The sequence below is a fragment of the Aspergillus clavatus genome, genomic scaffold, assembly GCF_000002715.2.
Source record: "Aspergillus clavatus NRRL 1 1099423829794 genomic scaffold, whole genome shotgun sequence".
Classification (NCBI taxonomy): domain Eukaryota; kingdom Fungi; phylum Ascomycota; class Eurotiomycetes; order Eurotiales; family Aspergillaceae; genus Aspergillus; species Aspergillus clavatus.
Genome location: NW_001517105.1, coordinates 371,932 through 383,522, shown reverse-complemented (window position 1 = coordinate 383,522; position 11,591 = coordinate 371,932). Strand labels below are relative to the sequence as shown.

The window sequence follows — 11,591 nt, the reverse complement described above, 5'->3', positions numbered from 1 at the left end:
CAGTCTGTCGCCAGTGGAATTAATACGGAGACAGTTTCAGCGGCAATGCCAGTCAGACGGCCAGGCAGCTTGAATTGCGACCTTGGGGGCATTTTTCAGATATTTCCAGTTATATGCAGGACTGAGATGTGATGTGTAGTCATTATTATTAGTGGGTTTCCCCCACCTCTACTAAAGGTAGAACCTTCTATACCTAAGTCCCTATGTACTGACCTACCTCTTATATCTGACACTTGCTTGACGCACTTTCTACCCTGCAGCTGGTAAACACCATGTCTCTCCCAATCGAACAATTTGTCGTTCCCAAAGACTCGGCGGTGCTTATTACGGGCGTTAATGGCTTTATTCTATCTAACATCGCAGACCAGTTTCTCAAGTTTGGCTACAAGGTACGCGGTACTACGCGTGGTTGACACCTTTACCTCGTGGAGTGTATGTAAATGCACGTGTTACATGTACATCAATAAGTGTATCTGGTGTAATTGATGGAGCGGGACCCCCAGGTTTACACCCACTGCTTGTTTCCAAGATGCGAGACAAACGCACCACCAAACCCACCCTCAATGCTGGCCTTCTCCCAGGTCGACCTGACATGTCGGACGGATTCTTCCGGCGTGATTGGGCCCTTGAAGTGAGGGGCATAGGTTACGAGCTTGCCCATGAATCCTGTCAAGCCCTGGATCTCTTCCGGAGTGGCTGTAGGAATTGCATCAATAAAAATGTCCAGATGTTGCAATCTTGAAGGCAGGAAGGGATACGTACAATCCGCGTAGCGGCCCACCTCCACCAAACCCGGGCTGATACTCATGAAGAGCACACCGTCTTTCTTGTACTGGGCGTTGAACTTGGCCACAATGATGTTCATGGCCGCCTTGGAGGCAGCGTATAAAGCACCAATATCAACCTCGCAATCGTTGGTCAAGTCGAGGTCAGCCAGACCAGTGGAAATGGTAATGACCTTCTTGACCTCGCCCTTCAGGACAAGAGGGAGGAAGAGGTGGAAGAGGTGGATGTTGCCGACAACGTTGGTCTGCCATAGCTGCGATGAGACAGCCTCGACCTCCTCGACCTTGTCGCTCCTGTTGGACACATGGCATTAACCACAGACCAGCCCGGACAGTAGCCAGAGAGAGGTAGACCTACAATGCGCCGATGGGCCCATATGTGTCCAAGTAGGGCACCAAAGCTCCGTTGGCCACCAGGTAGTCGATGCCACGCTCGCCAACGATCTCGGCCGTGTCGGCAGCGGCTTGCTTCAGGCTGGCGTACTTGGTGAGATCTGCATGGAGGATGTGGACATTAGGACGGTCGCCCAGCTCTGCCGCTATCTTCTTCTTAGTCGTAGCTTTGTCGCGGACTAGACCGACAACCAGGTTCTTCTGGTCTTCTGAGATCTGCCTGAGGAACTCAAACTACGCTGGATTAGGTAAAGACAGTGCATCACACGGTAGAAGGCAGACTCACCCCGATTCCCTTGGACACTCCAGTAATGACATAAACAGACATATCGAGTGGATGAGTACTGATTCTAAGTTGGATGAATTATATGCATATGTGTGTAGGATGCATCAAGGAGGTAGTCTCGATTGTTATAGTTCAATCAGTTTGATAGAAGAGAGATTCACAAACAACAACCATATCTATCATATGACAGGTGCTTGGTAATACTGCTCGCTTAATAATAATCGAATGGGATGGAAGTCTTTGTTTATTAAGCTCAGCGTTTTCATCTCGCCATGCAGGCTTGTGCATACATGCTTACCTATGGACTTGCCTCTAATCTCCCTTAAAGACATGCAGCGTATGTTACATATACAGTAGAGTAGATTTCCGACTAGGCAGGACCTGCACCTCTAAACTAGGATAATCAGAGTAAGCAATGGATCCATTCATAGTAGACCCTTGGGCTGATAACAAGTAACAACGATCATGAACATGCCCACCAAACAGCGGGGGATCTCGGACTCAAACTCTTCGTGGCGCAGCACCATGCCAATTCCCACTATATGATCTCAAAGAAACATAAGCTAAATCTCAGCTAGCCAGGAGGGTGCGTGCCTGTCTGCCTTTGCACCCTGTGGAAAAGGGCCTTTCGCTACATATTCGTTTCCCCCCGGGCTCCCGGCCCAACCCCTTCCCCCCCTTCCCCCGCGTCCTCAGCCGCTAAATCAATGCGTACGGCGAGTCCTTTGACGCCAGCTTTCAGATCATCGTGGTAATCCTGATGAGCGTAAATGGTGTCAACATAACAGTCCAGATAAGCCCAGCGACGTATAGACATGCCGCTGACTGGGCCAGTGGGGCTTCGACAACCTTGGACACGCGGGCTGAGAGATCCAACGACGGGCCCAACAGAGGCGTCAACGGGTCCTTCCCGACCATCGCAGTCACCAGAAATATGGCATAAGACAGCCCAAATCCCAGCTGGACTTGGGGGTAGGGCTATTGTGGCAGTACTGAACCGGAAGAAAAACATATGCTCTATCAACCAAGGCGATCCTTCCTTATCACGCGCTCTGACTACAATCCTTGGGAATTTCTAGAGGTGCAGGAAATGGGAAAGGGGGCCTGGGATGTGTGGAGGGAATATGACATTGTGGAAGAGGGAACGTTCCGGATATCAATGCGAATCACGGAAGTTCTGAATGAGCTCTGGCCTCACACACGGGGAGTCAAAAGTAGACATCTTCATGGCTTTTGGATAAGTTTTCCGTTGCAGGTCGATGAGGTTGAAGAGGCTGATGACTAGCCGCGACATTCTTAACATCTTTTCTTGTTCATTTTGACTGGCTTATCATCTTAAATGATCGATTTATCTGGAAGAAAAAAGAACCTCGACTGTGTGACAAAGAGATTCTGCTCTTTATCTTGCTATCACAGCTAAATATCGATACTGCGCATACTATCTTGGAGCTATATTGCAGGTAACACTTCTTCAATATCTACTTAGGGGTCAACTCAAATCAATGCTGCTGTAGCCTGTGCCACAAAAGCTAATGCTCTTATTTATCACACTAAAAATAGTTATCTGGAGTAACCAACCATTAAATCTCACCATTGGATGATTGGATAGTTAGCTTGTTGCCCTTGCAGGCCTGTCCAGCCCATCGCTCCTTGGCGTAATATGGCGCTCCGACGACAGCAGTCTCAGCACTCAGCAGCTTTGATGAACAATTTCCTTTCCCCCAAGATTCCTTCAAAGCCTGGCAGAGCACAAGCAAGACATTCTTGATCGTCTCGATATCCCTGGAGAAAAGCAAGAATACCCGGCACAACTACCTTCCCACGATCACCATCATGAATACGGACAAGGTCCGTAGACGACGCGCTAGACAATCCCCCTCCTGCGCCAACAAGGCTAACTCCTGACTCCTGACTGCTAACACCTTACCTCCAGGACCTCCCTCCTCCACCTTATCCCAAGTCCACCACCACCACCACCCCCACCCCGTATGATTCATACAGCGACGTGGAAACGGCCAGGATCCCGCCGACGTTCCACCGGCTCGAGATGGACCCTCGGGATACGATCTACCCGTCTTCGCCGACGACGACGAGGCGAGTGTGTGTGCAGATGCTAAAGCGCGGGTGCTGTTGCTGCGTGCTGGGGTTTGTGCTGGGGGTGATGGCGGTTGGGGTGTGGTTTTACCTTGCACTGCAGAGTTGGCGGTTCTGAAGGGGTGAATATTGTGGATGTAAGGTTTTATTCTTGATTGTTGGTGTTGGGTTTTGGTGAGTTTTTGTGGTAATTAATTATTGATGCTTCGACTTTGGATTTGCAGGAATGTTGGCGTTCTGGAGTGATTTGGATAGGATCGTGAATATTGATTTGTATGGTGTCCGACAACTGGTGAAGTTCAACAGTCTACAACAAATGAACCATGTTTCCGGATGAAGATCAATTGGATTGACCATAGAACTTCTTCGCATCGACTCCACAGTAGCCATGCGATATCAAACGTCATGCCCGATCTTCCGCTTCTGTGGCGGATTTGTAGCTTGGAAGAGGAACGGGTTGAAGATCCAGAAGCTTCGACCCAGTGGAATCCATGCCGACCTTCATTTCTCCCTTTGCAACCACATCATTCCATACCGTCTTTTCATTCCATCAACGCAAGTCATCGCACGAGGTATATCCTATCCTTCCATCGTCGTCATCGTCAATATCCTTTTTTTCCCCTTTTATCGGATCCTCCCGCTAACCCAGCCAGGCGAACCATGTCTCTGGTGCAGCACGTCTCGGCAATCGAGGGCGTAGACCGCGAACCAGACCTCCCCGACGATGAAACCATCACCACCTTCCACGACGACTCGTTCGTGCCAATCCGGCACAAAATCAGCTACGATGTATTCCCCGATCGGCAGCCACCCGTGACGGATGATACATCGGGGACGCCGGCGTACAAGGTCTCGACTACGGTGAGATTGGGTATGTGTGTACTCTGCGCTAGACCGATCGTAGACTGACCTGATCGATATAGCTCAGGTGCTCATCACCATCCTGGCGTGCTGGTTTGCATCGGGAATCGTGTTTGGGTTCGCTGCTCTGAAACCCGTCTTGGTCGAGGAGGGCGTTTATCGCGATCTGTGTACAGACGAGGAGCTGGCAGATGGGGTGGAGCTATGCCATCAGCAAGATCTACAGTAACTTCGTCCCCCCTCCGATGAGAATTGTGCTTGGGGTCTTTCTAACCATCGCCAGGCTGAATTTTTTCTTCACCATCAGCTCCATCACAGCCAACGTCTCCGCGCTCCCGGTCGGGACGATTCTCGATCGCTACGGGTCGCGCGTCTGCGGGTTCGCGGGATGTGCACTCCTGGCGACGGGAAGCGCCCTAATGGCCCTCTCGTTCTCGCGCCCGGGCTTCGACGGGTACATCGTCGCCAACTTCTTCCTGGCGCTCGGGGGCACGTTCATCTTCGTGCCCTCGTTCCAGATCGCAAACGCCTTCCCCAAGCACGCGGGGATCATTGTCGCGTTGGTCACCGGCGCGTTTGATGCGTCCGCCGCCGTGTACCTGTTCTACCGACTGGTCTACGAGCAGACACACGAGGCGTTCACGCCGCAGGAGTTCTTCCTGGGATACCTCGCCGTCCCTGCATTCATCCTCGTCGCGCTGCTAACCGTTATGCCGCGTACGGACTACCAATCCACGCAGCAGCTGGAGGTCAAGATCGAGAAAGCCAAGGACGCGACGCGCGACATCCACGAGTCGGACGCGGAGATCGAAAGCGACGCGGAGCTGCGGCGCGTGCGCAACCGGCGCGCAAAGCAGCGCCGCGACAAAATGCGCCAGATCGACGAGGTCCTCGGCGACGAGGCAGAGCGCCGTCAGCGCGATGAGCACGAAGAAGAGCGCCATGCTGCCAGCGCTGTCTGGGGCGTGCTGCACGGCCTCCCCGCGCACGCGCAGATGGCCACTCCCTGGTTCATCCTCATCACGCTGCTGACGGTGCTGCAGATGCTGCGCATGAACTACTTCATTGCGACCATCCGCGCGCAGTACGAGTTCATGCTCGGTTCCGAGGATGCCGCGGAGCGCATCAACGATTTCTTCGATGTCGCCCTGCCTCTGGGCGGCGTCCTCGCCACCCCCTTCATCGGCCTCCTCCTCGACCACCTCAGCGTCCCCACCATGCTCACCCTCATCGTCCTCCTGACCACCCTCATCGGCGGCCTGAACTCCGTCCCCGCCACGTGGGCAGCCTACACCACCGTCTCCCTATTCGTGCTGCTCCGGCCACTCTACTACTCCCCCATGTCGTAAGGTCCGTGCCCCAGCCCCAGCCCACCCCGTATCCCAACTGCCGAAATACGCCAGTCCAGCTAACACACTGAACCTCGGGAAAAGCGACTACGCGACCAAAGTCTTCGGCTTCGCGACCTTCGGTCGCGTGTACGGGTCCATCATCTGCATCTCCGGGCTGGTCAATTTCAGCCAATACGCGCTCGACGCGCTGACGCATGGGCCGTTCGCGGGGAACCCCATCCCCATCAACATCTTCCTGGCCGCGGCCGGGTTCGTGGTCGGAATGGGCCTGGTACTGTACGTGTATGTGGCGAGTGGGCGGTTGCGGGAGAAGCGAGAGATGCTGGCTGAGGGGGAGGAGGAGGAGCGCGAGCGATTGATTCCGATTGAGGAGGAGGATGTATAACTGCATCCTGAAGCTGAGGCCTGAGGCTGGGGCCTGATGGCGTGATGCTTTGGACAAACTGACGAGGGTAATAAGGAAATTTAAACTTCCAGGCGCTCGCTGTTAGGGTTCATCTTCTTCTTTGTCTGTTTATCTATATATGACTAAGCATACCTGCGAACATACAATCAATATGATATGATATGATATGATATGATATGAGCGCACTCTAATTTGCTAAAGCCAACCTCAACCTAAGTCTGTCTATTGGATTAAGTTAGTTGACTACTCCCTTGGGAGCTCCCCAGAATTCCAGGGTTGGAGAACAACGCCACCAGTGGATACATACGTAGTATAATATCGTAGTTCGCAGGGTAACCAAGCCCTAAGGAGTAAGTCAGAAGTCTAACACTCTAACTACCTCCCCACTCCCCAGTCTTTAAGCGAGCCTAGCAGCCTCCAACGCAAAGTCCCACTCCCTGGAGTATCCTCGCAATCTATCTACACAGTAGTCTCTGTCTATGAGACAGGAAAGCATATTCCATCCCCCCCACAGCCCAAGCACCAACACCAAAGTACTGAGTCACGATTACTCTAGCTTCTATGGACGGATCGTATTTCCAACTAACAAAGCAAAGTCAATTCCCACGTTTCCAAGAAGACCCAAACATGCAGAGTAGTCAAAAAAAAAAAGTCAAACGGTCGGCTACAGTGTCTTATCCAATCACTACTCTGGAGGAACTGCACTGATTTCAAACCATAGATAAGTCCTAAGTACTCGGTAACCTAGTAACCTAGTAGGCTAGTAGCAGTGGAGGATGGGAGATAGATATGTACGTACTGTGTAGTAAATACACTCTGTTGAATCCGGGTAAGCACCGAATCTGGTAGTTGTGCTCCGTACTTATGGCTTAAGCTGTACCTCAGGATCGGAAGACTTGGCAGCTGCAGTAGATATCGTTCTGATTCAGTCTCTGCCCTCTGGACTTTTCAAATCCTTGTCTCACCATCAAGCAGAAGTTAAAGCCAGATAGATGGACACCTACTGCTAGATATCTCCCCAACTCTACATTTGGAATGTGTCTGACCTCAGGGAGATAAGGGGGTCACCAATTCATGGTCTCATGCGTCGCGTCTCGCGCTTGGAACTGCCAAGAGGCGTGTTTGGGACTCTTCTCCTGCTTTATGGTTTTTTGTTTTTGAGTAGGTGAAAATACTACTGCCCGCTCAAAATCAATGAACATCACCCGACCATATTCCCAGCCCCAGGTTTTGGATCACCCTGAAGTACGGTGTAGATCCTGAATCGCTTGAGGGTTCCTTACCTTGTTGAATTAGTTGAAGGCGATCGAGATCATGCCGGCTGGCAAGGGCCCTTTTGACATAACTCATATATATTAAGTGGATCATGTCAGTGATACTAGCATAAGAGAATGGGGCAGTGAAGTCGCAGGCTGCCAAATAGTACTGGCACGCATCTCCAGGCCATCATCTACTAAGTGTGTCAGCAGTTTCTGGCCTGGTCGTCACTAGGGATGCAACAACAATATTCAATCCGTCTCTGCATAGACGGGTTTAAAGATCAGAAGAGGGGAATGTCCTCCTCCACTTATTTCATCCACTGGTCGTCATCTACTATGACCCAGGGTTCTAGACTGCGTACTACCAGATTTGTCCCAAGCAATATCAGAGAGCTCATCATATCCGCGATGGTTTACTGTCCGGTCCATCGGGGTATTGGTGTGGTTTTTAAATGTCACTTTTCCATCCAGGCGGAAGGTTTCTCAAAGTTGTGGGGATTCGCATGTAGCTACCGTACTCAATGGCTGAAGCAACAGGTGACTCAATGGTCTGTCGTTTAAAGTAAGTCAGACCTCTTTTCCATTGTGCTTCGATGCCACTGAGCATGGTCTTTCTACTTCCTCGTCCATAAAATGCTGCGCCATCGAGTCTCCATGCTGATCACTAAATGCGTGCTGTCTGTTCTGCCGTGGGGGATATGGGGGGCATTTGTTTTCCAGACTGGGGATCTGTGGCGACAAGCCGGGTTCACGCTCCCAAAAGGTCCTCTAACTACCTATAGAGTATAGATACTCCACGTGGCAGGAAAACTCTACGGTCGAAGTCCAGCCCCCGATAGGGGACCAGGGTATGTAACATGGGGAGGTGGGAGACTCGGAGATCCATTTACTTGACCTGTGGAGAGGGTGGCACTGGAGGTCTCTCGCGGATTGGTGATTATTCAGGGTGCCCAGTGCCCAATGCCTATATTAATTATATGGCGTGGTTGTGAATCCCGGGAATCTTCGCGTGTGTGTGTATGAAGCCAAGGACCGAAACCCTAAGGGAAAAGTATGGCTAATTCGCAGCTAGCATGTTCCACTTAGGATACTAAGATGCGTATGTACCATTTTTTTTTTCAAGAATCTGGCTTATTTATTGATGCTGTAACCTCCGGCTGGGCGTCTCCTATTCAGCGGTTCCTACCTAGGACCATATGAAACATTATACGGAGTGGCCTTTGGCACATAGAGACTGGAGGCTCACTATCTACCGCGGAGAGCATCACCTGATAGGATGGGAGCTGGTCCGCGCGAGATGCTGGTGTTACGGGCTAAGCCTTCAAAAGCTAGCGCGTAATATCGCTCGATTTTACCTACCTACGGAGTAGATTGTTCAGAGATAGAGATAGAGTGCTGTATCCAGTCAGCCACGGTGGCCAAAGGTTGTTGCGGGTGAACACGGGGTGGTCTATTTTTCTCTGGCTTTTAAATCATGGCTCGAGAGACGGTTTATCTCATCTCCAGCTCAGCTCACGCGTGTCGAGATAGACTGGAGAAGGTTCATCCGTAGCGAGATGGTCCCGAAGAGTAGAGCAAGATAGCCCATTGAAGAGAGTTGCCGAGCTGCAGCCAAGAGAACAATGACTCGCTTCATCGCTTCCTTGAATAAATGCAGTAGACTTTACTCCCAGACTCCCTCCTTCTTCAACTCTAAATCACCCGACTTTCCTTGTCTAAAACTCAAAAGTGTCCCTAAAGCTGACTCGGTCATCTCAACGCCAAGCTGCCAAGGGCCAATCTTGATGTCAACGACACAGTCTTTGTCTATTTCCCCCGCATCCATGCCCTCTCCGGATCGTATCCTCCACAATTCGTGCTTCCAGTGCAAAATCTGGGGTCAATCAGTGGAGCTCGCGCAGCCAGCGACCGAGGCAATTTTCCGGTTATTGCAAGATTGGTTAGTGGACACTCTCTGCCAATATCGGTAGTTGTCGTGAGTGTGCTGACCTCGACTACAGTCAGAATCAGGAACGGGTCTCTGTTGCTCTAGACAGTGGAGGGGCAGAAGTGTTGTCTGGATCATGGTAATGACTTGGCTGTGGAATCTGGGATGCTCCACAAAGGCAAGAAGACATATAATAACTGACCCGCTGCCGCTGTGCTGAAAATCCGGGGTATCGATCTGATCGTTCACCTTAGCCTTGTGTCTATTGTGAAAATTTCTCTCTTCCCGCCCCCCCCAGACTCTGCTCAAATGACTACGAAGGAAGAAATTTCGCCCGCCGCCAGCGAAAAGCCTAGCAGCGTGCAGAACATCGAAGATGTTGGCCAGCGTGCGCTCAACGATGTCGACTACGACGAGGAGTATTCGTACGAGGAGCAGCGCAAGATCATTCACCGTGTCGATCGCCGGCTGGTGACGATGACGGGTCTCGCCTACTGTATCTCGCTGATGGATAGAACAAACCTGAGCATGGCTGCCGTGGCGGGGTGAGCAATGTTGGATTGCAAATTCGAACTTCTGGAAGACTGACGCCGAATAGTATGATTCAAGAGCTGGACCTGCATGTCGGAACCAGATACGTATGCTGCGGCGGCCCGTCCATAGGCTCCAGGCTATGCTGACGAAAATAGTCTGTCATTGCGCTCGTCTTCTTCGTCCCCTATGTCATCTTCCAGCCCGCCATGACCGTTATCACAAGAAAGTTGGGCCCCACTTTGTTCCTGGGATCGATTGTGATCTCCTGGGGTGTGATCTTGGTGGTAGGTATCACTCGACGGCACGAGAGTCTGTCTAACCGTTGGACAGGGTATGGGTTTCACCAAGGACTGGAAGCAATTGGCCGCCTGTCGTGTCCTGCTTGGTCTCTTGGAGGCTGGTAAGATCATAACTGTTGCTTGATTGAGACACTGGTCTAATGATCAATAGGCTACTTCCCCGGTTGCGTGTACCTGCTGTCAAGTTGGTATGTCAGATGTGAGTATCAGTCTGAGCCAAAGCCTCAATGACGCGCCGCTGACTGTAGTAGATGACGTCCAAAAGCGATTCTCGGTCTTCTACTTATCGGATGCGTTGCTTCGGCCGCGGCTGGTATCCTCGCCTTTGGCCTGTCACACATGAGCGGAATTCAGGGTCTAGGAGGCTGGAGATGGATCTTCATCATGGAGGGAGTGGTAAGCGTAGAACCTGCAATTGGCCCAAAAACATCTCTTACACAACTCTAGATCACTGGAGTCATTGGAATCCTGACTCTGCTCCTGCTGGTCGATTTCCCTGACCGGGCGCACAAGTCGTGGAGATTCCTAAGCGAGAAGGAATGTGCTTTCATCGTCCGTCGCATCAACCGGGACCGCTCCGATGCCGATAATGAGCCTTTCACCATGAAGCGGTTTCTCACGCCTGCTCTGGATCTGAAGATCTGGGGTTTCGCTCTGATCTTCTTGTAAGACTCCCCTCAGACTCGATTCCGCCATAGTTACTGATTCGGAAAACCAGCTGCACCACCTGTGTCACCTACGCCATTGCCTATTTCCTTCCGATCATCCTCCAACAAGGAATGGGCTATAGTGTCGGCGCCGCCCAGTGTCTCGTTGCACCGCCGTTCGCCTTCGCTGGTATCGTGATGGTCGGTGCCGCCTGGATCGGTGACAAGTATCGCATGCGTGGCATCATTGTCGCCTTCAATGCCCTCCTCTGCGTCATTGGCCTGGCCATCCTGGGCTTCCACAGCAACAACGGGGTCCGGTACTTCGGCGTCTTCCTTGCCACCGCGGGCGCAAATGGCAACATTCCTGCCTCCATGGCATATCAGGCCAACAACATCCGTGGTCAGTGGACGAGAGCCCTTTCCAGCGCGACCCTGGTCGGCATGGGTGGTGTCGGTGGTATCGCGAGCAGCTTGGTGTTCCGATCGCAGGACGCGCCGCTGTACCGCCCGGGTATCTGGACGACCATTTTGTAAGTCATTATTATCTTTTCGTGGTTTCCGAACTGGTCACTAACGAAGAGGGAAGTTTGAATGTTCTGGTCTTGTTTATTGTGGCTGTACTGAGCTTGTGGTTCCGCATTTGCAACAAACAGGCGGATCAAGGCAAGCGCATCATCGAGGGAGCGGCGGATTTCCGGTATACGATCTAAGCGATGAAATTACGATCAGATGATGTTTGATGGCA

At 51.7% G+C, this 11,591-nt stretch overlaps 3 protein-coding genes across 3 annotated transcripts, besides 2 other annotated features; 2 read left to right on the top strand and 1 right to left on the bottom strand.

The window, feature by feature from the left end:
• Positions 1 to 505: 505 nt before the first annotated feature.
• ACLA_054710 (SDR family oxidoreductase) lies at positions 506 to 1,506 on the bottom strand (the record flags this gene model as incomplete). The annotated part of the gene is made up of 4 exons (XM_001274849.1): positions 506 to 696; positions 763 to 1,079; positions 1,144 to 1,412; positions 1,465 to 1,506. 4 exons carry the CDS (start codon positions 1,504 to 1,506, stop codon positions 506 to 508), a joined length of 819 nt encoding a protein of 272 aa, XP_001274850.1.
• A 2,712-nt stretch (positions 1,507 to 4,218) lies between these two features.
• ACLA_054700 (putative MFS transporter) lies at positions 4,219 to 6,156 on the top strand (the record flags this gene model as incomplete). The annotated part of the gene is made up of 4 exons (XM_001274848.1): positions 4,219 to 4,429; positions 4,482 to 4,644; positions 4,703 to 5,764; positions 5,823 to 6,156. 4 exons carry the CDS (start codon positions 4,219 to 4,221, stop codon positions 6,154 to 6,156), a joined length of 1,770 nt encoding a protein of 589 aa, XP_001274849.1.
• Positions 6,157 to 6,326: 170 nt separating this feature from the next.
• Positions 6,327 to 6,357: a microsatellite.
• Positions 6,328 to 6,357: a microsatellite.
• A 3,315-nt stretch (positions 6,358 to 9,672) lies between these two features.
• Positions 9,673 to 11,556, top strand: ACLA_054690 (putative phthalate transporter; the record flags this gene model as incomplete). The annotated part of the gene is made up of 9 exons (XM_001274847.1): positions 9,673 to 9,908; positions 9,962 to 10,001; positions 10,053 to 10,181; positions 10,228 to 10,297; positions 10,348 to 10,395; positions 10,462 to 10,592; positions 10,644 to 10,861; positions 10,915 to 11,376; positions 11,433 to 11,556. The coding sequence occupies 9 exons, from the start codon at positions 9,673 to 9,675 to the stop codon at positions 11,554 to 11,556; spliced, it is 1,458 nt and encodes a 485-aa protein (XP_001274848.1).
• Positions 11,557 to 11,591: the final 35 nt, after the last annotated feature.